General features: G+C 46.1%; 1 protein-coding gene across 1 annotated transcript; it reads right to left on the bottom strand.

The window, feature by feature from the left end:
• Positions 1–135: 135 nt before the first annotated feature.
• On the bottom strand, positions 136–27,922 carry SAV1 (salvador family WW domain containing protein 1). Its single transcript, XM_038756013.1, has 5 exons — positions 27,777–27,922; positions 22,800–23,243; positions 3,344–3,614; positions 2,299–2,442; positions 136–1,439 (listed from the first exon to the last, which is right to left on the bottom strand). Exons 1-5 carry the CDS (start codon positions 27,868–27,870, stop codon positions 1,238–1,240), a joined length of 1,155 nt encoding a protein of 384 aa, XP_038611941.1. The 5' UTR covers positions 27,871–27,922; the 3' UTR covers positions 136–1,237.

Here is a 27,922-nt window from a genome sequence, read left to right as displayed (position 1 = left end):
GGAGAGCAACTTCATCCCATTACTGTTATGCTCTTGACCTTTACTGGGCTTTGGGGAGGTGGATTCTTCCATTAAAAAGTGGAAATATTTCCATCACAATAGCTACCGGAAGGAACTCAATAACTAGACAAAATGTTTAGCTTTCATAAAAATATATTTAATAAGCTTGTTATCAAACGACCATGTGAGCGGTAACATTGTAATATCACACCATAGGTGTCTGCTTGTGGTAATCTAAAAACGTAGAGGAAATACAAACGTAACTGCCGAGAGATACCCACTCATTGGAACGGAAAGTTGAAATTTACCGAATTCTCAGGACTTACGGTTGTTCCACGGAATAGGTCTGGGGCGGGCTGGGGTGCGTTAAACACGGTTCCGCGTCCACTGGTGAAGAACGGCTTTTTTTACAGGATAGAAAAACTGATCCGTAAAGCAACTTAGCAAACATGATTCCTGGCTGACTCCCTGATTGTCCTAACGGCGGTGGATTTTAACCTGCTGAGGAAAAAAGCTGGCGTGTCTTTCTCTGCCTCCTCCCTTGCCTAGGCACAGTTAGAGTGATCTGGGAGGGCAGAAGGGTATCTCCTCCAGGCACCTGGGCCCCTGCCTGGCGGGGGGGCTGCCCCAGGCTCTACCCCACCATCTGCACAGCAGTTGGCAGAAACCCACTGGATCCACCAGCTCTTTGCAGCTTTAGAGGTAAAAAAAAACAAAAACGCAACTCTAACTTTGCTCGTTAGAGCGATGTAACCAAATTTCATTTCTTCCGAGTTTGTATCATTTCAAAAACAGTATAAGAAGTGTCCGCATCGTGTAAATACGCTAGAGCTTAAAGCTGTAAACATCTTGCTTTATGAAGACGACTCACAGGGAGCTGGCTTGATCTCTCTGGGGCTGCAGCCTCCCCGCCTGGGGAAACAAAACACCGTTTGTCTCGATCACGAGTACAAGCCAACATCTTCGTTCCACCTGGGTGCGGAAGGGCTATTTAGTGTTCTCGGACACTGCTTCTCAGAAGAATGAACAATCTTCCAAGAGGCAATTCTCTCTCTAAAAACAGGGTACATGTAAAACAGTTTCAATGGTGTTTCCCACCGCACAGGTGCAATATCGGCAAAAGGTAAGCTGCCTTCCTTAAACCAAGTACTTGTGTTCATGGTTTCAAAGTGAAAACATTTTAAAGCTGTTTAAAAAAACCCAAAACCCTGACAAAATTCCATTTGAAAAAGTGAGCTTAGAAATTCTTGCCGTGTTGCTGGGCATACCACTGCTGCCGCTGCTTGCGGTTTTCGAGTTCGGAGAGGAGGGCCTGCCTGTAGGCTTCGTACAGCTTGACGATGCGCTCCAGTTCCTTCTTGAAGAGCAGCTTCAGCATTCCCTGGTAGGTGTCCAGGTCGGCCAGCTGGAAGAGCTCCCACTTCAGAATGTGGTCGTATCTGTTGGCAGGCACACGGGGTGGGGCGGGACCCTCAGACATTTACAGAGCAGGGTTTGCAGGGAGGCATGGTGTTCGGCCACCTACTTACTTTCAATTAACGGAGGTGGATAGCCTAGGTGCTAGAGGTCAAGGGAAAGTGGTTTGGTTCATTGTGACAAAAGACAGTGGGCTATCTCTTGCTTGTAGGCTGGGGGGGCGGGTGGCAGGCCTTACTTAGCCCCGGAGGTGGGGAAGTAGAGAGGTGTAAAGAGCTGTCGCTGGCCTTCCTCTCCACTCTGTTTCCTTAACGTGGACAGAGCCCGTGGGAGCCAGGAGGTCAGGGGTTCTAATCCCAGCTCTGCCACAAACCTGCTGTATGACCTTGGGCAAGTCATTTCACTTCTCTGGGCCTCAGTTACCTCATCTGTAAAACAGGGATTGAGACTGTGGGCCCCATGTGGGACGGGACTGTGTCCAACCCGATTTGCTTGTACCCACCCTGGCACTTATCAAATATCATAATTAAAATAATAATAATGGCATTTATTAAGTGCTTACTATGTACAAAGCACTGTGGATGTTACAAGGTGATCAGGTTGTCCCACGGGGGCTCAGTCTTAATCCCTGTTTTACAGATGAGGTAACTGAGGCACAGAGACATAATATTATTATTATTATTTTCCCTTCTTTCAGGGTGGGTAGGCATGGAAGGCTACCCGCTGTAGGTCTGCAGCCCCCCGACCATAAAGAGGCTCCCTGACTTGACTTTTGTGTCCGTGTGTCGCTGTAAGCACAGAACTTACAGTCCAGTAGTAGGCTGCTCCAAGACAGAATGAGTTTTAACAGAGTCAGCTGGAGCTGGGAGCGTGAGCACTTACTTGACAGGAGCCCTGGCGTAGACCTGGAGCCAGTCGGGAATCTCGGCAGTGTGATAGGGATTTGCGGGAACGAGGAAGACCTGGCTCCTGTCGGCCTGCTGGGGTTGATACGTAACTGGAGGAGGTTGGTCGTAACGGGGGACGCTGAAAAGAGAGAGTAGGCATTCACTGGATTGTTTCCAAAGATTTCAGAACAAGGAGCTGGCCTGCACCACTTCTATCCCAAGGGAGCAAAGACCCTGGCGTGTTTTTAGGGTTGGTGTGTCCAAAAGCAGATTCTATGCTGGCCACTCTGGGGGGGCTGGCTCTTAAATGTTCATCAGGCTAGAAATCCCCACATGAGTCATCCAATTTGCTAGAAACCTGAGCCACCACTATTGAGTTGACAAAGCAGCTAGTTGGGTGTGGGTCCTAGCTAAGGAATGGAATAAATTCCATTTTTTAAGGAGCAAAAATTTACTATCTAGACAGATATCTTGAAGCAAATGCAATTTATGTTGGCATGCTGTGCTCCAATTGCCTTGTCCTGCTCTAAATTGCTCTGCTACATGCAAACTTTGGGTACACTTTAGATCTTTCCACATTGCTGCAGTAGAAAAACGTGAGCAATCTCACTAGCAAATTCAACAGGGAACACAGGCTTGACTGTTCGACCCCAAGGTTAGAGTGTGAGCTCCTCAAGGGCAGCCGTTTCTTCTGTACGAGACTAGGAAAGTGCACTGCTGAGCTCTTGAGATTTTGCATTTTGTTTTTTGGTGGCAGGTCACTTCCTCCTCTAGAGTGGAAACCCTTGACAGCCGCCCCCAACCTGCTCAAACTGATGCTCGCCACAGTGACCCAGTGCTTAGAATAGTGCTGTGCACATAGTAAGTGCTTAAATACCACCACCATCATCATTATTATTATTATTATTATTAGGCACTCTGGGTCACAAAACTCACGCCTCTCGGCTGTTTTCTCCTCGATGAAAAAGGGTCCCCCCAGGGATCTCGGACAGGGAACAGCAAAAGAAAAAAACCCAGAGAGGGATCACTGATCCGCCTACCTGGGAGCACACGGGTGCTTGTACTGCGCCGTCTTATTTATGTGGTCGACGTAGTACACCCCAAATTCTGACGATTCGACACGCTCCCAGCCGGGAGGCAGGCCCTCTCGCTCAAGAGGGTGGCTCCAGTGGGTGGTATTGGTGTTATGGTCGATGTAGTACTTCCTTCCTCTGATCGTCCAGTCCACTGACCAGCCAGGAGGCAGAGGTAAATCTTCTGAGCTGTGGTTCGTTAAATTTCCTAACGATGTAGCAGCGACCCGTCCGATGCCTGAGGATACACAGGGGGTTATTCAACGCAGGCCAACAGCGAAGAGCTGAAATAAAGAGGACTGAAGTTCCTATGGTTTCCTCAGCCAGGAATCAATTCTAATTTGTCTAAGCCAGCAGGCCCAACTCTGCCGCCACTTCTTACCCAGAATGACGAATTACAAAGGCAGATGCCTGCCCAGCTCATGGTCATTAAAAACATATCCCACCTTCTCAGACAGTGAGAAGGGTCACTGGGAGTGTAATCCGAAAGAAGATCACTTGGGGAAGTGCACTGCTAAAGAAATATTGAAAAAAGCAAAACTAAATTTAGTGTGGGAGTCAAAAGGCAATTAAATGATTCCACATAATCTACACCCAAAGGATCCAATGCCTCTACTCTCCTGCAACATGCTGTTTTCAGATGCAATGACCTAAATGGAGAAAAGAAAGTTTTCAAATTGATCGTGGTTCTCCAAATGCCCTATGCTGCTTTTTCCCCACCACTTCCACCAACCCAGCAACAAACGAGGTCATTAAGTCAGTGGTACGAGATGAGCAGCTGAGAGTTTTCCAAAGGCTTCCAAATGAACCCCCTCCCCATGCACCTTTACCCTTGAGGAGTTTACAGTCAAAGGAGGTGGCTTACTTCCAGCAGCCAGCCTCAAAAAACTCAGTAAACTCCGATTTCCTTCCTCTTTATGACCTCTATTGTTCTGCTTTGATGGGAGGGGACCTGCCCCTATTTGCTGCAGCTGCATTTTTAAAAGCAGCTGTCAATCCAGTAGAATGGGGGCAACAGGAGGGGCACAGAGCCAATTAGGGCAATGCTATTGGAAAAGCGGGCAGTCCTGCCAACATTGCCAGGCCAAAAGTTCACCGGGCCTATCTGCAAGGCTAAAAAGCTGTATTTTTCATCAGAGAACGCCTTATGTAGACTCACAAAGATTTCTCTATCAAGGATCCCAATTCTGTTCCCTGGGTAGACCCGGCCACACTTTGAAAACTGCTCCCCATAGCTGATAGCTTCTTGAGTGCATCCTGTCTACTAGAATTGTTTTGGGCGACAATTTCACATCCAAAAAGGTTCTCAGTACCCAACTAGGAATTTTTACCAAAAAAAAAAAAAAAAAAAATTAAAATGTGAAAACCTACTACTAAAACTGCCCTGGAGGATTACTGGAGTTGCAAATGCCCCCGGCTCATCAGCCACTAAAACGTTAGGAAGCTGAAAGGAAAGTTGGGAGTGGGTTATTTATTGAGAGACAATAAAGGAGGGAGAAACAGCAAGGAGGGAGAAACAGCAAACAGACCACCTAATACCACTTACTGCTGTAGTTAGGGGCAAAATTTGCTGTTTCTGGAAGAAGAGAGAAAATCTAACATAATAGTAATTTCCTTCACTGCACTTTGGCTGATGGAAGGAAAGTGAGGTTCTTTTTAAATCAAAAGACTTAAAATTCAGAATAATCTGATTTGGGACAATTTTAAAAGAAAACTACCAAGAGCAACACACCTCTCCAAGGCAAATTCCGACTCCTCCAAATCTTGTAATAATAATAATGGCATTAGTTATGCACTACTCTGTGCCAAGCACTGTACTAGGCACTGCAGTGGATACAAGCAAATCGGGTTGACACAATCCCCGTTCCACAAGGGGCTCACAGTCTCGATCCCCATTTTACAGATGAGGCAACTGATGCACAGAGAAGTGACTTTCCCAAGGTCACACAGCAGAAGTGTGGCAGAGCCAGGATTAGAACCTATAACCTTCTGACTCCCAAGCCTGTGGTCCATCCACTATACCATGCTGCTTCAATTATAGTAATAATTTTTATTATTGTGATAATATTTGAGGCATTTGTGAAGAACTGTACTAAGCACTGGAAAGGATATAAGATCCTGTCTCACATCTAAGGTGGGAACAGGTACTGAATCCCCATTTTACAGATAACAGGCACAGAGGAATTAAACTAACTTGCCCAAGGTCCCACAGCAGGTTAGTGGCTGACCCAGGCCTGTACTCTTACTGACATTAACATGTGTTCAAGCAAAGGATACCTCCAAAGACTTTGCTAGAGTTTCCTCTCACCTTCATATGCAGGGAGCAGGGCATAAAATTGGAAAGCCATCTGTTTAACACATGGAATTAAGCTTTCATTCCTGAAACCAATGTAAGCACCTTTAATAGAAACGGAGTCTTCAGAGAATACTGTACCACAAATAAGTCATTCACTGACCTTGTTAAGCAGTGGGAGTGGGGTCAAAGAAAAACGACCTGTGATCTAATAATAATAATAATAATGGCATTTATGTGCAAAGCACTGTTCCAAGCGCTGGGGAGGATACAAGGTAATCAGGTTGTCCCACAGGGGGCTCACAGTCTTAACCCCCATTTTACAGGTGAGGTAGCTGAGGCCCAGAGAAGTGAAGTGACTTGCCCAAAGTCACACAGCTGACAACTGGCGGAGCCAGGATTTGAACCCATGACCTCTGACTCCAAAGCCCGGGCTCTTTCCACTGAGCCACGCAACATCCCAATAAAAGAGAAATGGAAAGAATGTCTTACATATATGTATATATGTTTGTACATACTTATTACTCTATTTATTTATTTATTTTACTTGTACATATCTATTCTACTTATTTTATTAGTATGTTTGGTTTTGTTCTCTGTCTCCCCCTTTTAGACTGTGAGCCCACTGTTGGGTAGGGACTGTCTCTATATGTTGCCAACTTGTACTTCCCAAGCGCTTAGTACAGTGCTCTGCACACAGTAAGCGCTCAATATATACGATTGATTGATTGATTGATTGATTAAGTCCCACAGGAGCACCAGGGGTGAAACCCTCATGAAGAAATGGGTTACTCATGACTGTTTAGATAGACATATGGAGAATAAGGGGCAGTCATCCTTCTGGCCCAGCCTATCACAAACCCAAACCATACATCTGGACCTTAGTGGTGTGTAATCATCGCTGTAATATACAGAATAGTATTTATTGAGCACCTAGTATGTACAGAGCACTGAACTGAGCGCTTGGGAAAGTACAATAGAATGGCAGACCTGATCACCGTCCACCAGGAGGTTAGAGTCTAGAAAGGGGAAATGGCAGAGTGTAAGGCTGAGGGTGGGGTGAATATCAATCAATCAATCGTATTTATTGAGCGCTTACTGCGAGCAGAGCACTGTACTAAGCGCTTGGGAAGTACAAGCTGGCAACATATAGAGACAGTCCCTACCCAACAGTGGGCTCACAGTCTAAAAGGGGGGAGACAGAGAACAAAACCAAACATACTAACAAAATAAAATAAATAGAATAGATATGTACAAGTAAAATAAATAAATAAATAAATCAAGTGCGGAAGGAGTAAAGATCCAAGTGCATAGGTGACACTGTCAATCGTATTTATTGAGTGCTTACTGTGTGCAGAGCACTGAACACTTGGGAGAGTATAATATAACAGTAGACACATTCCCTTCCCACAACATGCTTACAGTCTAGAAGGAGAGACAGACATTAATATAAATAAATGACCAATATGTACATAACTGGTGTGGGGCTGGGAGGGGGGAAATGAGTAAAAGGAGCAAGTCAGGAAGACGCAGAGGGAGTGGGAGAAGAGAAAGGAGGGCTTAGTCGGGGAAGGCTTTTTGGAGGAGAATTGATTTTAGGAGGGCTGTGAAGGCTGGAAGAGTGATGTACTGTTGGATATGAAGGGGGAAGGAGTTCCTGGACAAAGGGAGGATAGGCAAGATCAAGGGAAGGTACAGCAGTAGAGTATGCGGGCTGGGTTGTAGAAGGAGATCATTGAGTGTTGAGAGCTAATTGAGAGTCTGAAGGCCTCCAGACTAAGCTTCTTGTGGGCAGGGAACCAACTCTTGTTATGTTGCACTCTTCCAAGTGCTTAGTACAGTGCTCTACATGTAGTAAGCACCCAATAAATATCATCGACTGATTAAAGCCAATGGTGAGGAGTTTCTGTTCTGTTCCAGAGGTGGGTAGGCAACCAAGGGAGGTTTCTGAGGAGTGAACATCTGGGAGGAGGGGTGTTTGATACATTGTGGATTTTTGCCCGGTATAAAAATAAGGAATGATTAAAAAGTAATTTGCAAAATGCTTCGGATGTAGTAGATACATTCATTAGGAGTTTCTGAAAAGAAGTTTCTTTCAAATCATTTCAGACACCCAGATGGAAATGGAAGAGGTTAGAAGTTCACTTGAACAACCTCCATCTTCTGCACATTATGTCTCCAAACATTACTTGCTTATCCCTCCCCAACCAAAAATAACTTCTTTTCCAAGCACACCCTTCCTCAATTAGCACTTGCTGCTGGTGGTGAACTCTGAAGAGATTGTGAGGCCATTGTATGCTAATACACTTATTTTATCCAGGGCTCCTAAAGCCAGGGCCCCATTTAAGAAGCAGCAAAAAGTGAGCCAAGCAAGAGAAGAAAGGCTTTCCTCTTGCTCCTCCAAGACTACTGGCCCAGAACTTAATTCTCCACACCCACACAGAGCTCTGACACTAGCTTGCTGCATGACCTTGAGCAAGCCACAACTTGTCTTTCCTTTCCTTCTTTTTTTCTTCCTCTCTCTCTCTCCCGTCCCCACCCCTCCCCACAAAGCAAAGGAAGCACTTGAAAATCCCAGTCAGTTCTAGTTGAAGGTATCTTCCCTAACTGCCAACTTCAACCTCATCATCATCATCAATCATATTTATTGAGCGCTTACTATGTGCAGAGCACTGTACTAAGCGCTTGGGAAGTACAAATTGGCAACATATAGAGACAGTCCCTACCCAACAGTGGGCTCACAGTCTAAAAGGGGGAGACAGAGAACAAAACCAAACATACTAACAAAATAAAATAAATAGAATAGATATGTACAAGTAAAATGAATAGAGTAATAAATATGTACAAACATATATACATATATACAAGAAATGCTCCTACTTTGTATGACCAGAAGTACTATTATTAGAGCTAATGTTAACTTCTCTCCTCCTTATCCTCACTCCTCTTCCACTCCATCCCAGTCAACGCACCCACGCCGGCCGGTAATACCAACCTTTCTGCTGTCCCTCACCTCATCCGCTGGTGACCCTTTGCTTCCACCCTCCATCTTGCCTGGAACTCCTTCCCCCTACTTAGATCTTAGATCCACCCTTCCCCAAGCACTTAGGTAATCCTTCCATCATCATCACCACACTGGATCGCGTCTACCAATTTTTCTCCTTTCTCGAGACGCAAAGTGAGGGCTCCACTCGGACCGCAGATTGAGACCCTTCAGCCAGGGGCTGTGATCCACAGGGGTCATCATCAATCGTATTTATTGAGCGCTTACTGTGTGCAGAGCACTGTACTAAGCGCTTGGGAAGTACAAGTTGGCAACATATAGAGACAGTCCCTACCCAACAGTGGGCTCACAGTCTAAAAGGGGGAGACAGAGAACAAAACCAAACATACTAACAAAATAAAATAAATAGATATGTACAAGAAAAATAAATAGAGTAACAAATATGTACAAACATATATACAGGTGCTGTGGGGAAGGGAAGGAGGTAAGATGGGGGGATGGAGAGGGGCACGAGGGGGAGAGTACTTACTGTGTGCAGAGCACTGTACTAAGGGCTCATGTTTTTACAAAAATATTTTCTGTGTTTCCTTTGATAGAATGTAAGTTTAGGGGTCCCGTCCAAACAAATGGCGCTGAAACTGCTTTCGAATCAGCAGAGCAGGAAGACTGTGACCCACCGGTGGGACAGGTACAAAAAGTTCAGCATCTCCCAGCACCTTCTGGTGTGCTCGAGTGCTGTCCGGGAAAGGCTGACACCCGGGAACTCTGTCAGAGGACAGGCCTGGGTCTACTAGCAGAGCGGAGCTCCCGTCCAGTCCCCCATGGAAACGGGCCACCACCTCGCTCCTGGTGCCCGACGGCCACATCCAAGGGGGTCCTCCACCGTTCAGGGCCTGGGATGAAACCTGGGATCTGCCCTGGTCTGGGGCATTCGCCTCCCAGATAATAAAAATAATCTAACACTTATTATTATGGTACTTGTTAAGCACTTACTATATGCCAAACACTATTCTAAGCATGGGGGAAAATACAAGCTAATCAGGTTGGACACAATCCCTGTCCCACATGGGGCTCACAGTCTTCCTCCCCATTATACAGATGAGAGCGCTGAGGCCCAGAGAAGTGACTTGCCCGAAGTCCACAGCAGACAAGTGGAGGAGCAGTGTGGCTCAGTGGATAGGGCAGGGATCTGTGAGTCGGAAGGACTTGTCTGCTGCACGACCTTGGGCACCTCACTTCACTTCTCTGGGCTTCAGTTACCTCATCTGTAAAATGGGGATTCATTCATTCATTCAATCGTATTAATTGAGCACTTACTGTATGCAGAGCACTGTACTAAGGCACTTGGGAAGTACAAGCTGGCAACATACAGAGACGGTCCCTACCCAACAGTGGACTCACAGGCTAGAAGTGGGGGACAGACAACAAAACACATTAACAAAATAAAATAGAATAGTAAATATGTACAGGTAAAATAGAGTAATAAATCTGTACAAACATATATACAGCAGGAGAAGCAGCGTGGCTCAGTGGAAAAAGCCCGGGCTCTGGAGTCAGAGGTCAGGGGTTCAAATCCTGGCTCCGCCAATTGTCAGCTGTGTGACTTTGGGCAAATCACTTAACTTCTCTGTGCCTCAGTTACCTCATCTGTTTAAGACTGTGAGCCCCCCGTGGGACACTCTGATCACCTTGTGACCTCCCCAGCGCTTAGAACAGTGCTTTGCACATAGTAAGCGCTTAATAAATGCCATTATTATTATTATTATTATTATAATATATACATGTGCTGTAGGGAGGGGAAGGAGGTAGGGTGGGGGGATGGGGAGGGGGAGAGGAAGGAGGGGGCTCAGTCTGGGAAGGCGTCCAATTAAGGCCTTAAGACTGTGAGCCCCACATGGGACAGGGACTGTTTACAACCTGATTAACTTGTACCTACCCCAGCGCTTAGAATAGTGCCTGGCAGATAGAAAGCACTTAAGTACCATTATTATTATTATTATCATCATCATTATTATTATTAGATCCTTCTAACTCCCAGGCCTGGGCTCTAACCACTCTGCCACGCGGCTCTTCTCCCATCTCCGGGAAGGTTCATTCAATTCATTCATTCAATCGCATTTATTTAGCGCTTACTGTGTGCAGAGCACTGTACTAAGCGCTTGGGAAGTACAAGTTTGCAACATATAGAGACGGTCCCTACCCAACAGCGAGCTCACAGTCTAGAAGAGCTATGTGCCCCTGTGTCTTGCCTAGCCCACCTTCCTGTATGGCGAGGAGTCGGCCCAGCCACTCGCAATCCTCCCTACTTTCTCCCCGTCCTTTTACGCAGACACTTTGGGAGCCTGGAGGGAGAGGCGCTGTGGGAATTATCAAAGAATAAAGGCAAGATCCTTGCACTAATAATAATAATGATGGCGTTTGTTAAGCGCTTACTATGTGCAAACCACTGTTCTAAGCTGGAAGGTAGCTCTGTAGAAATACCTTTAAACAAAGCAGACGTGCTCGGGGCATACATTTCCCTCTGAATTACAAAAATATTCCCAAGTTTCATTAAGGTACGCATGGGGGCTGGAGTGGCTGGATCTCTTATCGGGCCCAAGTTTCAACTGTGGTTAGCTGGGAGACAATTCAGTCAATTTGACTATTCCTCGTCATCATCAATTACAATATTCAATATATTCAGAGCACTGTACTAGGCATTTTGCCCCCAGGGGATTTTATATCTAAGACTGGTGACACAAAATCATTTCCAAATAATTTTGGAGTCGGGAGAAGAAACAGAGAAAGCTGGTAATAATAATAATAATAATGGCATTTATTAAGCGCTTACTATGTGCAAAGCACTGTTCTAAGCACTGGGGAGGTTACAAGGTGGTCAGATTGTCCCACGGGGGGCTCACAGTCTTCATCCCATTTTACAGATGAGGGAACTGAGGCCCAGAGAAGTGAAGCGACTTGCCTGAAGTCATACAGCTGACAATTGGCAGAGCCGGGATTTGAATCCATGACCTCTGACTCCAAAGCCCCTGCTCTTGCCACTGAGCCACACTGCTTCTCCGAGCCAGGGCACAGGATAATGAACAGCTGAATAAGTTATAAATTTTTAGAAGAGGCCTTAGTGCTAGGGGTGGCTGAAGTGAATGCCATGACCTGGGACAAAAATCTATCTGGGAAAGCCTCCGGGAGGAGGTGGGCTTTCAAGAGAGCTTTGAAGAGCCTTGGTCTGTGGACCGGTGGACTTGGAAGTTCCAAATGGGGGAAGGGACAGGTGGTCAGAAGTAGGACGATCAAGAGGGAGGCACAGTAAGAAGGTGAGCCTGGGACGGGCAGGTGAAGAGAGCAGAGAGACCTGGTGTAAGAGGGAGATAGCTTGTGGACAGCCTGGAAGTTAAAGGTGAAGTGGTTCTGTTTCATGAGCGGGACAACAAGTAGCCACCGCAGGGAAAGTTTAGAGGAATGGAGCTCAGGGAGGAGGGTCGCAGACAGTGGCTACCAATCAATCTGCGCATCAGGCAGAAACTCCTCACCCTGGGCTTCAAGGCTGTCCATCCCCTCGCCCCCTCCTACCTCACCTCCCTTCTGTCCTTCTCCAGCCCAGCCCGCACCCTCCGCTCCTCCGCCGCTAATCTCCTCACCGTACCTCGCTCTCGCCTGTCCCGCCTTCGACCCCCGGCCCACGTCCTCCCCCGGGCCTGGAATGGCCTCCCTCTGCCCATCCGCCAAGCTAGCTCTCTTCCTCCCTTCAAGGCCCTACTGAGAGCTCACGTCCTCCAGGAGGCCTTCCCAGACTGAGCCCCTTCCTTCCTCTCCCCCTCGTCCCCCTCTCCATCCCCCCCCACCTTACCTCCTTCCCTTCCCCACAGCACCTGTATATATGTTTGTACATATTTATTACTCTATTTATTTTACTTGTACATATCTATTCTATTTATTTTATTTTGTTAGTATGTTTGGTTTTGTTCTCCATCTCCCCCTTTTAGACTGTGAGCCCACTGTTGGGTAGGGACTGTCTCTATATGTTGCCAATTTGTACTTCCCAAGCGCTTAGTACAGTGCTCTGCACATAGTAAGCGCTCAATAAATACGATTGATGATGATGATGATGATGATGATCAAGGCAGGGAACTTCGTCGAGGGCTCCCGATTCCCTCGAGGGACTCAAGAAGCCTTCCTTGCATCAGGCTTTGGCCCAGGGAGAATCCAGCGCACCCCTGCCTGGGCCCCAGGCAGGCTTCCAGGCCCGCGGGAGCAAGGCTGGGCAATTACGCTGGCATGCAGTCTCCATTTTCTACGTGGCTGCGGGCAGGCTGATAGGAAAGGACAGACGGGGCCTCAGAGGAAGGGGCCGGGAAGGGGGGGGACAGAGGGCGTGGACTCCGAAAACCCAGCCCGTTCGGCCGGGGAGGTGCTTTCTTGACTCTGGAGAGGCCATGGGTTCAGTCACGAACCCTGCCACGCAGTAGGTTGAGGGGGTGGGACGCAGTCTGAACCCTTTCAGGGAACTCTTTCAGCATAGCAGGGGCGGGGAGATGGAGGAAGGAAGATCTTCAAACATTCCCAACTGTTCACAACCAACCGTACAGAGGAACATGAGGAAGTTGGCCCCTCTCCGGCCGCCTAGCCCGAGCTCCAAATTTCTAGGTGCGAAGTCCGGGTTTGGCTGTGAGTAACAAGCAAGGGCCAGCTCCGCAGCCACCATTCCCAGCTCCCGCAGCCCAGGAAGCCACCAGTTCCTAGCTGTGGGCCGGGCTGGGGTGGCTGTGTTCAGCCACGGGGCCGTCTGGGTACCGAAACCTGCGCCGGGCCACAGTTAACTGAGGCGACGTTTCGGTGCTCAAAATTACCAGCTCTTCAAAATACATTTGCTTTCTGCACTCGGGGGTGACTTTAGAGTTAAAAATCCACCTTCCCTTTTCCCGGACCGCTGGCCAGAATCTAACTGCAATACAAAGGCCACCAAACTGTCTTTAGGATGAAAACTGAATGTTTCCTGCCCCTGGGAGGATCCTTTCCTTGGCACATCCAGCCCGGGCTTGTACGGAATGCGAGCCAGAGGTGACTGGTGGCACCAGTCACATTTCAATGTTAAACAAAGACTCTGGGAACCTGGGATGATATTGCGCAACCGGTTTTGGGAGCTGCCGATGAACACAATAAAGTACGGTAGACAAGGAGTTTGATGAAAAAATACACAGCAGTCAGTTTGCAAAGAATCACTATTACTGTTGAGTAGCAATGTGTCCTAATGGAAAGAGCATGGGCCCGGGGGTCCTCGGTTCTAATCTTGGCTCTGCCTCTCACCTGCTGTGCAATCTTGGGCAAGTCACTTAACTTCTCTGTGCCTGGGTTTCCTTATCTGTAAAATGGGGACCTCAAGCCCTGTTCTCCCTCTTTAGATTGTAAGCCACATGTGGGACCTGATTATCCTGTATCTATCCCAGTGCTGAGTACAGTGCTTGACACACAGTAAATGCTTAATGAGAACCACTATAATTATTATTACAATAAAGCTATTATAAAACAACTTCATAAAAGACCAAGTGTAGCTTCACTTGTAGCTAAGCCAGGAAGATAGTATTCCTATGAGCAACATCTCATGTCTCATGTCTTTCCTCCCAAAGCCAATTGATAATATTTTCTGAGCACTTACTGTATGCAGAGCACTGTACTAAGAGGCGCTTGAGAGAGGACAATACAACAGAGTTGGAAGATGCCAAAGTGGACTGCCCTCATACTCTAATTCCAATAAAATGGTTATTTAAGAGGATTTTACCATTTTCTACTTTTGCTCTTCACTCCCTACATTATTTAAAGCCAAACCCACAGTGTCGTAGTAGTGTTATTTGTACCCACGAAGGCGTGCTCACGCACATGCAAAACAGACACATACACACACACCCTCCCACCTTGGTGCTCAAATATGACGTTCCTGGAGGTCAACCTGAAGAGGGAGGATGTACCTGAGAAGTTCAACATCCAACTATCAGTCTCAGCCCTGGGGTGTGTGAAGATGGTCTTTGCCATGCTTACATCTGCTTTGGCAGCTGTGTGGTGGCCGTTTAAAATTTTGCCCTTGCCTCAGCCCCACAATATCTGTTCAAAGAGCCACCCCGTTCGTGATTACAACCCACTCGGTTGGTCCAAGGCCGAGACGTGTGGGCATTTCAAACACTGCTTTCAACACTCTGACAATTCTGCAGAATGGAGATTCTAGACGAGCTATTTCCCCTTCTGAAAAGCAGATTAATTTCTATGCTGCAATTCTACAAATGGAATGCAAGCCTATGAGGTGATTCATTTTCAGTTTTATGGGTGCAAGCTGAGCATTCTGGGGATGCCTGGATCAGGAGGTAGGATTTGAGGACCTGCTCCTGATCACAAGCAGTGGAACAAATTGGAGGGGAGCGGGAAGAGGTGAGATGGGAGGACCTGCCCCGGGAAACGAAGCAGATACATCCCAATTGTTAATTTTTAAAAGTTCTTGGGGTGTCTAAATCATGACTTTGTGAAAATGTTGAGCACCATGAAATTATTCCTAGAGAAACTTCTAGAGTTCACAGAGCCAAACGACTGACTGCTCATACTTAACAGGTAACTTTCCGTCACTCACGACCAATTCACCTCCAAAGCTGCAACAATATAAGCTATGTAATTCAAGAAGCAAGAAAACATGTATTGCTGAAAAGAGGTCACAGCTGGAAAGGCAAGTTCAATTTCGCCCAGGCCCAGTTCTTACCGACATTCCTTGAGGACAGGAATGTCGAACTGCGGAGCGCTGCTGGCGGAAATCCAGCCATCGGGTCAACCTCGTCCATCTCCAACTCATCCTCTCCTGCTTCAACTCTGCCCAGCAACAATATTTCTCTTTCTTTATAGATTTCCACACCCACTGCCCATTCCAACTATTTCAGACTTTAAATTCCTCATGCTCCCTGCCTGACCATCACCCCCCACCTCTTGCCCCTAATAACTTTGCCACCTACTTCACTGATAAGACTCACACCTTCAAGCATGGTCTCCATAAAATCCCTTCTGTGCCTTTCCCCTTCTTCTCTCCCTCCTTTTCAACTCTCCAATCCTTCCAGTCAGTATCTCAAAATCTCCCACCTCCTCCCAAATCTACCCCACGACCTGTGCCCCTGACACCATCCCCTCACATCTTATGAAAACATTTGTCTCCCTCCTTTCTTCCCTCCCCAAGTGCTGTCTTAATCAATCAATCAATCAATCGTATTTATTGAGCGCTTACTGTGTGCAGAGCATTGTACGAAGTGCTTGGGAAGTACAAGTTGGCAACATATAGAGACGGTCCCTACCCAACAGTGGGCTCACAGTCTAGAGGGGGGAGACAGAGAACAAAACAAAACGTATTAACAAAAAATAAATAGAATAGATATGTACAAGTAAAATAGAGTAATAAATACGTACAAACATATATACATATATACAGGTGCTGCGGGGAAGGGAAGGAGGTAAGGCGAGGCGGATGGAGAGGGGGAGGAGGGGGAGAGGAAGGAGTGGGCTCAGTCTGGGAAGGCCTGTGTTCAACCACTCATTTTCCAATGGCTCCTTCTCCACTGCTTTCAAACCTGCCCACATATTCCCTAGCCTAAAAATCCCTACTTGACACCATGGCACCCTCCAGTTATCATCCTACCTTCCCCCTACCATTCCTTTCTAAACTCCTCGTGCGAGTTGTTGACATCTATTGCCTCCACTTCCTCTCCTCCAAATCTCTCCTTGATGCCCTGCACGCTTCAGAAACTTTCCTCCCTAAGGTCACCAATGCCCTCTTTCTTGTCAAACCCAATGTCCTCTGCTCTATCCTAATCCTCCGCAACCTCTCAGCTACCCAGGCACTGACGACTGTCCCCTTCTCCAGAAACATTTTCTAAACTCAGTTTCACTGCCACTGTCCTTGCCTGGTTCTCCTTCTATCTCTCTGGCCACTCCTTCTCAGTCTCTTGTTGGCTGCTCCTCTGTTTCCCACCCTCTAACTGTGAGAGTTCCTCAAGGCTCAGGTCTGGGTCCCCTTCTATTCTCCATCCATACTAATACCCCTGGAGAACTCATCCACCCCTAAGGCTTCAACTACCATTTCTGCATGGATGATGCCCAAATCTCTCCAGCCCCGACCTCACTCCTCTCAATTCCCACATTTCTTCCTGCCTTCGGGACATCTCTTCTTGGAAGTCCCAACAATGTCTCAAGCGTAACGTGTCCAAAACAGAACCCTTCACCTTCCCAGCCAAACCTTGTCCTCCCTGACTTTCCCATCACTCTAGACGGTTCCACCACCCTCCCTATCTCACACATCCATAACCTTGGCACCATCCTCAATTCAACTCTCTCCTTCAACTCGCATATTCAATGTCACCAAATCCTGCTGGTTCTACTTGAACAACTTCTCTAGAATCTACCTCTTCTCCACCCGAACTGCCACCATGCTGATCCAAGCACTTATCACATCTTGCCTTGACTACTGCTTCAGCTTCCTCACTGACCTCCCTGCCTCCTATCCATACTTCACCCTGCTGCCTGGATCATTTAAAAACAAAATGAAACTTTCATTCCACATCTCCCCACTCCTCAAAAACCTCCAATGGCTGCCTATCGATTTCTGCATTCAACAGAAAGTCTTTAAGGCACCTACCTCGCTGATCTCCTAGAACGCAGCCCACCACTCTGCTTCAGACCAACACTCACTGTTCCTCAATCTCATCCATCTCACTGCCCACCCATGGATCATATCCCCTGTATGGCCTGGAACTCCCTCCCCGATGACAGACCATCACTCTCTCCATCTTCAAAAATCCTACTACAATCACACCTCCTCCAAGAGGCCTTCCCTGACTAGGCCCTCATTCCTCATATTTGCCCTCTTTTCTGTGCCACCTGTGCACTTGGATCTGTATTCCTTAAGCACTTGATATTCACCTCACCCCCAGCCCCAAAGCACTTATGTGCAGAGGCTTATACTCTCCCACTCCCCTAACAGTACTTTATTTTAATGTGTCTCTCCCTCTAGATTATGAGATCCCTGTGGACAGGGAATGTCCCTATCAACTCTACTGCACTGTTCTCTCCCAAGAGCTTAGCACGGTGCTTAGCACCCAATAAGCACTCATAAATACCGTCGACTGACTGACAGACATTATGTCTTAACTCTCGTGTATTCCCCTAGGCACTCTGTACAGTGTCTGCACAGTGACTGCTCGCTAAATATTTTTGATTGATTCCATTACTCCTTCAAGAATTACCACCCGTATTTACCCCCTAACTGACCTCCGACTTGTTGTGGGCAAGGAATGTGTGTCTTCCAACTCTGTTATACTGTCCTCTCCCAAGCACTTAGTACAGTGCTCCGCACACAGAAAGTGCTCAATAAATACCATTGGTGATAATGATGAAATAAATAACAGAGATAGTAAGTGGATGATTTCTTTTTCTCATTATAGAACTATTATGGTAAATGCACCTTTACGTTTAATACAGAACACGTTTGAGATTTGGAAAGTTGCTACCACAAATGACTCCAGAGACCAAATTTGTTCCCAGCCTCTGAGGGAAGCATAATAATTCTCCTCGATCAGAATCTGGAGACTACCGGTGGCCCCTGCTAGTTCCGCAGGGAAAGAGGCAGCCATTAGACTTTCCAGGTGCTTAGTACAGTGCTCTGAACACAGTAAGCGCTCAATAAATATGAATGAATGAATGAAGACCCTCCCTGAACTCACAAGCCCTCCTCTCCCCTGCGTACTTACATACCTGGTTAGTGCCATCGCCGTGTGGTGACCAATATTCCACGATTCGACTCTGTTTCTCCGGAGCCCCAGGGACTACACTATGCTCAGGGTACTCACGCCACATCAATTCTCCAGGACCCCGAGGATGGCTACAAATAGCTTAGCTAATCTAAAAAGAAACTACTAAAACTTTGCGGTTAACCTGAAGTCAAAATGAAAAGTTACTCACTTCCTAATTTAGAAGTTACCAATTAACTAGAAGGGAAGCAATCATTTCCTTACTCCTTCCGGGCGAGAGAAGTCTCTGGGCAATGGGGTAGTGAGTGAATCAGTCTTGAGGAAAAGGCTGAGGTCCAAGCTTCCCCAAATGATCCTGCGCTCTTCCCTCCCCCACCACTTCCACAGACTTGAAAGACGGTTTCTCACATCGTCATTCTACTACTGCAATGACCTCTTCGGCGATAGGTAACTTCCACCAAACTTTAGAAATCAAACAACTCAAAGTCGATGCTAGCTCTGGAAATTCATCCAGCCTACAAATAATATTCATTATTCTTCTCAGAGGGTGTTCTCTGACTTGATAAGACTGTCCAGCCTCATAATCCCTATAGTGGTGAGGAATCGTTAGGGATTTAAGTTCACCAGGAAGGGGAAGAATGAAAAAAGGTACAAAGGTCATGGCAAAAAGCAGTTAAAGCTGGATGCAGGTGCATTCCTGGTTAAGATGAGGAGGATGGGTGATAAAAAGGCAAAGTCAACTCAGGACTTCCAGCAATTTCTGACCTCTTTGAAAAAGTGTAATTTAAACTGAGGCTATAAACAGTGAGTGCCTATCAACTCAAGCTGCAGTTCTGGTTGCTGTTCAGTGCATTTAAAACAGCCACACTTCCAATCCTGAGGACCTTTTGGTCTAAAAATGCAAAAACTGAAGTATTCACATAAAGATCATACCTAAAAATAAATCTCTAAATTAGTTATATTAGGGTGTGGTCATATTTTTATGCTTTTACCTGAAAAATATGGGAAAATATTTATTTTGAGTTTTTTTTCACTAATTAGGCATCCCCTCAAAAATAAAAAAAGAAGCAAAACCCTTACAATTTTACTGCCAAAATGAAACTCACTAACCTATGAATCCAACCTAATTTTGTGCCAGGTCAACTCATTGTAATTTACTGTATTTGTATCAGTTTGTCGCACTGTTATCCAGATAATTGTATGCGCTTTGGAATGTTAAATCTGAACGGTTCAGGCATTTCTATTCATTGTCCTCCCTCCAATACTGAGCCCTATAACCACAAAGCCATGACCTGGACCCCGCTTAGTTCTGGGAGGATGCTGGGGTGTGTGATCCCCAAATGAAGCTTGGGGCCTTGAACCCTGCTCTGCAAACCAACAGAGAGTCATGATATCAGGTATTTCTTGGCTCATTTGCAAAAACTGGAAAGGAGAACCCCAAAGAAACAGCTGACACGCCTATGCTGTAGGGTGTGTCAGAAAAAAGAAAGTCTGAATCCAACCCCAAACTCTATCCACTTAAACCTCTTACTCAGTTAAAAAATATAACTCCCAGTAATTACCTTAGAATTAGAGTTTATCATGAAAAATCCATAATCTAAATTACACTGAGTGTAAGTAAAGGGGTGCATGCCTTTTTTTTTTTTTTTGCCCAGTGAGTCAGGAAGAGGAAATTGGAGGAGCTGAATGTTCAGCTAGGTTCCTGGGGGTCAGATTCGAGGACAGTCCCTTGATTTCATGAACTGCAGCAAGGAGAAAAGGACAGGATACATTCCAGGTGTTTGGTACAGATGACAGAAGGCTTGGAGACGGCAGTGAGATGACTAGGCGACTAGAGACTGTATGCGCTTGTCTGGGAGAAGCAGAAAGTAGAGGAGGAGGAAACAAGGAGAGTCGCAGCAAGATGGAGAAGGAAGAGGAAGCAAGACTGTGGGCAAGTCACTGAATTTCTCTATGCCTCTTTCTCCACCTGTAAAATGGGGACTCAGTCACTGATTTATTTATTTAATGGTATTTGTTAAGCACTTACAGGCACTGTCCAAAGCCCTGGGGTAGACACAGGTGACTCAGGTTGGACACAGTCCTTTGTCCCACATGAGACTCACGGTCTTAATCACCACTTTACAGATGAAGTAAATGAGGCACAGAGAAGTTACATGATTTTTCCAAAGTCATACAGCAGACAAGGGGCAGAGCCAGGATTAGAACTCAGGTCCTTTGACTCCCATGTTTGTGTTCTCTCCACTACGCCATGCTGCTTCTCCCTCCTCCTTAGATTGTTCTTCTTCCTCTGTAGACGGTGAGCTGCAGATGGGCCAGGGACTATGTCTGACCTGATTAAGCTATCTACTCCAGTACTTAGTACGGTGCTTGGCACATAGCGCTTAACAAAAAAACCACACATTATTATTGTTATCGACAAATAGGGTGCAAAATACCCTATTTATTATCAGACCATTATGTGCTGTGATAGCAAAACCAGACAAGCTGGGAAGAAATGAACAACTCATTTGAGTGCACTTTTCTGGAATTGACAAATCTATTCCCAGAAACGTTCACAGAAGTAGCATGGTCTAGCGGATAGAGCACGCGCCTGGACGTCAGAAGGCCATGGGTTCTAATCCTGGCTCTGCCGCTTGCCTGCTGGGTGACCTTGGGCAACTCACTTCACTTCTCTGGGCCTCAGTTCCTTCATCTGTAAAATGGGGATTGAGGGTGTGAACCCCATATGGGACAGAGACTGTGTCCGACCCAATGTACTTGTATCTACCCCAACACTCAATACAGTGCCTGGCACATAGTAAGTGCCCATCAAATACCATTATTATTATTATTAAAAACATGAAGTTTAAATAGTGATTACTTCAAATCTCTGGTTGGGGAAAATAATCCTGCTGGCAGTTCCAAAACCTGAGTTACGTTCAGATTCTTGGCACACCCCATCAATACTCCATTGAAATCAGAGGAACCAGGACTGCTTTCTTTACAGTTTCAGTTCCACCTTTCAGCTGTATAGCTTTCTACTGGAACTAGGTGAGAATCTATGCGCTCTAGGTATTGCCCTATTAACCATAACCTAACACGAGGCCCAGCTCAATATGGCCCCCAGACAGCGATCAAAGCAACAAGAGCTCATCAGCTCTGCTTCCATTCATTCAATCATATTTATTGAGCGCTTACTGTGTGCAGAGCACTGTACTAAGCACCTGGGAAGTACAAGTCAGCCAGGCAAGGAAAGACAGCGTACAAGCAGAGGCCTCAGGAGAGCTTCCCTCCTTCCACTCCAATCAGGTAAGTCTCCTCTGAATGGCACCTCTAAACCCAGGAAGACTGTCCTGCACTCGACTGCCTCAATTTCTAAAAGTCCTTAGAGAGCTCCCTTGTTCAAACTGCAAAGGTTCAACCATAACTCCTGAAAAACAAGTCTCTGGCCTTTAGTACCTTCGGAAACCACAAAGCCTTACAGGGTCAGTACAACATATTGCAGAATTCCCCTGCTTCCACGATGTTTCATTCACAGAAATCCATGTGAACAGTAGGAGTGGGCCTGGCCTAGTGAAAGAGCACAGACTTGGGAGTCAGGGGACGTGGGTTCTAATGCCAGCCCTGCCACTTGTCCGCTGTGTGACCTGGGGCAAGTTGCTTCACTTCTCTTGCCCCTCCGCCAAGCTAGCTCTCTTCCTCCCTTCAAGGCCCTACTGAGAGCTCATCTCCTCCAGGAGGCCTTCCCAGACTGAGCCCCTTCCTTCCTCTTCCCCTCATCCCCCTCTCCATCACCCGCATCTTACCTCCTTCCCTTCCCCACAGCACCTGTATATATGTACATATGTTTGTACATATTTATTACTCTATTTATTTATTTACATTGTACATAGCTATTCTATTTATTTTATTTTGTTAGTATGTTTGGTTTTGTTCTCTGTCTCCCCCTTCTAGACTGTGAGCCCATTGCTGGGTAGAGACTGTCTCTATATGTTGCCAGCTTGTACTTCCCAAGCGCATAGTACAGTGCTCTGCACACAGTAAGCGCTCAATAAATACGATTGATTGATTGATTCTCTGTACCTCAGTTACCTCATCTGGAAAATGCAGATTAAGACTGTGAGCTCCATATGGGACAGGAACTGTGTCCAACCTGGTTACCTTGTTTCTATCCCAGTATTTCGAACAGTGCTTGGCACACAGTAAGCGCTTAACAAATGCCATCATCACTACTCAGACATCAGTCATTTAAATAAGACAGCAGGACTGGGACAACCTTAAACGAAGCAGGTGGCTAAAAACACTTGTAGCTTGGTTTTAGGAAGTACCTCAGAGAGATTCCTGGTAGGAGGGGGGGGGGGAGAAAAAAAAATCAGGTACCTGAAGGATGCCTGGTCTGGCTCTGCGGCATTCTTTGGAAGAGATCATTACTGTGCTCATAGTAACGGAAGTCCTCGTGCAGGCGGTCTCCCAGCGCTCTCCTCCTCTGGCCGTCATAAAAACTCTCCGGGTAGTAATAGCGGGACCCAGCGTCTCCGTTTTCGGCAGCACCGGCCTCGGTCAAGAAGGACTGAGATGAGGAGCCATACTCGCGAGGGACGTCAGCCAAGCTTCTGGCAAGATAGGAAGGTGCGGACAGCCGGTTGCTCTCTCTCCTCATGACCTCGTGAGGTGGCCTCGGAATTAGCGTTCTGAGGAAACTCGGGTTTCTGGAAACAACTCCATCCCCGGGAGCGGAAAAGGCATTAGGGCTTGAATCGGGAAGACAGATATCAGTTCGCCTGGGGATGGTCGGACCGTGTCGGATGAAAGAAGGCATAAGGTCTGAAACGACAGATCATTTCAGGAGATGAGCATTCTACCTTCCATGAATTCCACTGAATATTCTATTGTACAGATTTATTACTTTATTTTACTTGTACATATTTACTGTTCTATTTATTTTGTTAATGATGTGCATTTAGCTTTAACTCTATTTGTTCTGACGATCTGACACCTGTCCACATGTTTTGTTTTGTTGTCCGTCTCCCCCTTCTAGACTGTGAGCCCGTTGTTGGGGAGGGACTGTCTCTATGTGTTGCCAATTTGTACTTCCCAAGTGCTTAGTACAGTGCTCTGCACATAGTAAGCGCTCAATAAATACGATTGATTGATTGATTGATTGATTAGGGACCGTCTCTACATGTTGCCAACTTGTACTTCCCAAGCGCTTAGTACAGTACTCTGCACACAGTAAGTGTTCAATAAATACGATTGAATGATTGAATGAATTCCATCAATAATCGTATTCCATCACCTTTACTGAGCCTCAGCCTGCTGTACTGTTTGTGGGAGAGTGCTCAACAGAGAAGAATTGCTCAAGGATCAAAATCCTCCACATCCCAAGCCCCAGAAGTAGCATTTCATGATGAGAAAAGAGAATGCACAATTTCACAACTTCACTTTGGTTTGTACTTTGAAGGAATGGTCAGGAATGATCAGATAAGGGGTCATTAAACCATTTTTTCCTCAAGATAACTAGTCATTCCAGTTTTGATTCATTCTTAATATGATCATAAGTCTCACATGAAATGCCAGTAAAGTTACAAATGTGAAATTATTCTGTGTGCCGCACTGGGCACATAAAAGTTGCACAAGTCCACAAGAGAAGATGCCTCTGAAAAGTCAAAAGGGGTTTCAGGTTTGATTTGTTCAAATTACAAGTAAAATCCATTGGTTTAAAACCAGATTATATTCCGCCACGTCTTAGTTAAGGGGAGAGTCTGCTAAAAATCAGAATTCATTGACCTTGCAAGAAGCATTTCAGCAAAACACAGAGGAAGAATTCAGTATCAGCCTGTGTACGAAAAGATAAGATTTTAGAGAACTTTGGGATATCGATATTCAAATATCTTTCCTCCTTTGAGATGGAAGTCAAGAATGTGTACTTTAATGAATAAAAATGAATCAATCCGGTGGAAACAATTTGTAAAAAAACATGGTAAGAAAAAGTGCTCATCTGCTCAAATTTACTATTCTTCTAGATGTCACTTGATATCAAATGTTGGAATTCTTCAGAAACACACAGTTTATTATTTATTTTTCAGGTAAACTTTTTATCGCATGTATTTAATTTGTAACAAATGAGACTTAAAAAGGAAGCTGAGAAAAGAAAAGCTCAATAAGAATGCAAAATTACCCCTCAAACTGTAAGTTATTTTGTAGGTTCTTTGACTGTACTGCATTATTACTGCAGTAGTATCTGGAAATGCAGAAATTCTAGTGAAAAACACAGATGGCTGAAACTTTTCTAACTTCTGTTTCTTAAACCTAAAGGCAAGACTGAGTAACCCGATCGTAGAAAACAGAAAAAAAATCCATAAATATTTGCTCTTGATTTTTCTGGCACACAGGTCAACGTCATGGAGAGGGTCTGGGAGTGGAGGGGGCTATGCTCTATTTTGTTTTTTAAAGGAGGAAAAAATGGGGAAGGAAGAAAAATTTTCCAACACTTCATTTAAAGCTGCTTTGCTTCAAGCAAGTCACCAGTATAAAAACTCTACAGCTAGTTTCAGTGTTCTGATGCACCGTCACAGGCTCAATGCTGCATTTCGTTGGTTTAGGAAAGGTAGCTGAGTTATCCAAGGTTTTAGCCAAAAGAACCCTTAATCAATCAATCGTATTTATTGAGCGCTTACTGTGTGCAGAGCACTGTACTAAGCCTTAATGAAACTGAAGGGTCATTTATCACAATTTCCGGGAAGGGCCTGTGCATAGACATAAAGTCGACGATTAGCTCTATTGAGGAAAAAAAATATATTTTTCAAGCACTTGGAGGACTGAACTTCAAACAAGCACTCAAGTAGGATTTAAAGATAGTCGCTTTAAGTTTCCAAAGCACCAAAAACGGCAGGGATATTTTCCATTAGGGAAATGTTTGGGGCCATTATTTCCCTGGCACACTGGGTCGGGGGCACACATTTCTACGTTTTTAGGTTGGTTTTAAAATGGGGAAGGTCGTGGCACGGGGATGCTAAACTTCCCCGGCAAATGATAGAACAAGAGATGGGTCTGTGGTCGGTTTTCTGGGCCAGTTATAAACTTCAGACCAGTTACAAACCTCTCCTCGCCCAGAACTGAAGCCAATTCACCGAAGAAGCCAAGTAGGATGAAACCCAATCTGGCTAGTCTCCCTCCTACTGAGACTGAGGGCCCCATGTGGGACGTGATGATCTGTACAGTGTTTAGTACAGTGCTTGGCACAAAATAAGCGCTTAACAAATACCACAATTATTAGCAGACAAAACCAGCTACCTCGAATCCCCCAAATCCAGCCTTGTAGAGGAAGGATGGGGAGGGAACGTGCCCACTAATTCTGTTGTAGTCCACTCTCCCAAGCGCTTAGTACAGTGCTCCCTCTAGACTGTGAACTCGTTGTGGGCAGGGATCGTCCCTCTCAGATTGCTGTTTTGTACTTTACCAAGTGCCCCCCGTGGGACAACCTCATCACCTCGGAACCTCCCCAGCGTTTAGAACAGTGCTTTGCACATAATAAGCGCTTAATAATAATAATAATGATGGCAATTATTAAGTGCTTACTATGTGCAAAGCATCGTTCTAAGCGCTGGGGAGGGAACAAGGCTATGAGATTGTCCCACGTGGGGCTCACGGTCTTCATCCCCATTTTACAGGTGAGGGAACAAGGTAATGAGATTGTCCCACGTGGGGCTCAAAGTCTTCATCCCCATTTTACAGATGAGGGAACTGAGGCCCAGAGAAGTCAAGTGACTTGCCCAAAGTCACCCAGCAGACAATTGGCGGAGCCGGGGTTTGAACCCATGACCTGACTCCAAAGCCCAGGCTATTTCCACTAAGCCACGCTGCTTAATAAATGCCATTATTATTATTATATAACTATTCTATTCTATTATTATTAGTCTCAGTGACTTCATCTGCAAAATGGGGATTCATTCATTCATTCATTCAATCGTATTTACTGAGCGCTTACTGTGTGCAGAGCACTGTACTAAGCGCTTGGGAAGTCCAAGTTGGCAACATATAGAGACGGTCCCTACCCTTGAAGACTGTATGTCCCCCAGCGCTTAGACCGGTGCTTGGCACAGTGTAAGCGCTTACCAAACACCACCACCATCATTATTATTATTATTATTACTACCGGAGAAGCAGCGTGGCGCAGTGGAAAGAGCTCGGGCTTTGGAGTCGGAGGTCATGGGTTCAAATTCCGGCTCCACCAATTGTCAGTTGTGTGACTTTGAGCAAGTCACTTCACTGTGCCTCAGTTCCCTCATCTGTAAAATGGGGATTAAGGCTGTGAGCCTCACGCGGGGCAACTTGATCACCATGTATCCCCCCCGCGCTTAGAACAGTGCTTTGCACATAGTAAGCTCTTAACAAGCACCATCATCACCATCATCATGGGTTCAAATCCCGGTTCCACTAACTGTCAGCTGTGTGACTTTGGGCAAATCACTTCACTTCTCTGGGCCTCAGTTACCGCGTCTGTAAAATGGGGATTAAGACTGTGAGCCCCCCCATGGGACAACCCGATCACCTTGTAACAGTAACAGTGATGACATTTATTAAGCGCTTACTATGTGCAAAGCACCGTTCTAAGCGCTGGGGAGGTCACACCTTGTAACAGTGATGGTATTTATTAGGCGCTTACTATGTGCAAAGCACCGTTGTAAGCGCTGGGGAGGTTACAAGGTGATCAGGTTGTCCCATCGGGGGGCTCCCGGTCTTCATCCCCATTTTCCAAGATGAGGTCACTGAGGCCCAGAGAAGCGAAGTGACTTGCCCAGAGTCACCCAGCTGACAATTGGCGGGGCTGGGATCCGAACCCCTGACCTCTGACTCCAAAGCCCGGGCTCTTTCCACGGAGCCATGCGCTTAGTACAGTGCTTTGCACATAGTAAGCGCTTACTAAATGCCATCATCATAATTACTACCAGATAAGCAGCAGACACATGTAGCTCTTAGAACAGTGCTTTGCACATAGTAAGCGCTTACTAAATGCCATCATCATAATTACTACCAGATAAGAAGCAGCAGACACATGTAGCTCTTGGAACAGTGCTTTGCACATAGTAAGCGCTTACTAAATGCCATCATCATAATTACTACCAGATAAGCAGCAGACACATGTAGCTCTTAGAACAGTGCTTTGCACATAGTAAGCGCTTACTAAATGCCATCCTCATAATCACTACCAGATAAGCAGCAGACACATGTAGCTCTTAGAACAGTGCTTTGCACATAGTAAGCGCTTACTAAATGCCATTATTATTATGTAGGGGGGGAGGAGGAGGAGGAGGAGGAGGTGGTCAAGGTCCCCCCCGCCCCCCCCGACCCACTCACTCCGCAGCAGCGGCGACGTCTCCTTCTTCACGTATTTTCCCTGCACCTCCGCCGGCTTGGACACCTCGTTTTTGGTTTTTTTCCGGGACAGCATGGTCCCCGCGGGGCCGGGGCCGGGGCCGGGGCCTCCCTCCGCCCACAGGGCC

The sequence above is a fragment of the Tachyglossus aculeatus genome, chromosome 14, assembly GCF_015852505.1.
Source record: "Tachyglossus aculeatus isolate mTacAcu1 chromosome 14, mTacAcu1.pri, whole genome shotgun sequence".
NCBI classification, from domain to species: Eukaryota; Metazoa; Chordata; class Mammalia; order Monotremata; family Tachyglossidae; genus Tachyglossus; species Tachyglossus aculeatus.
The sequence above is the reverse complement of the archived record's forward strand: the minus strand, read 5'-3'. Positions and strand labels throughout refer to the sequence as shown.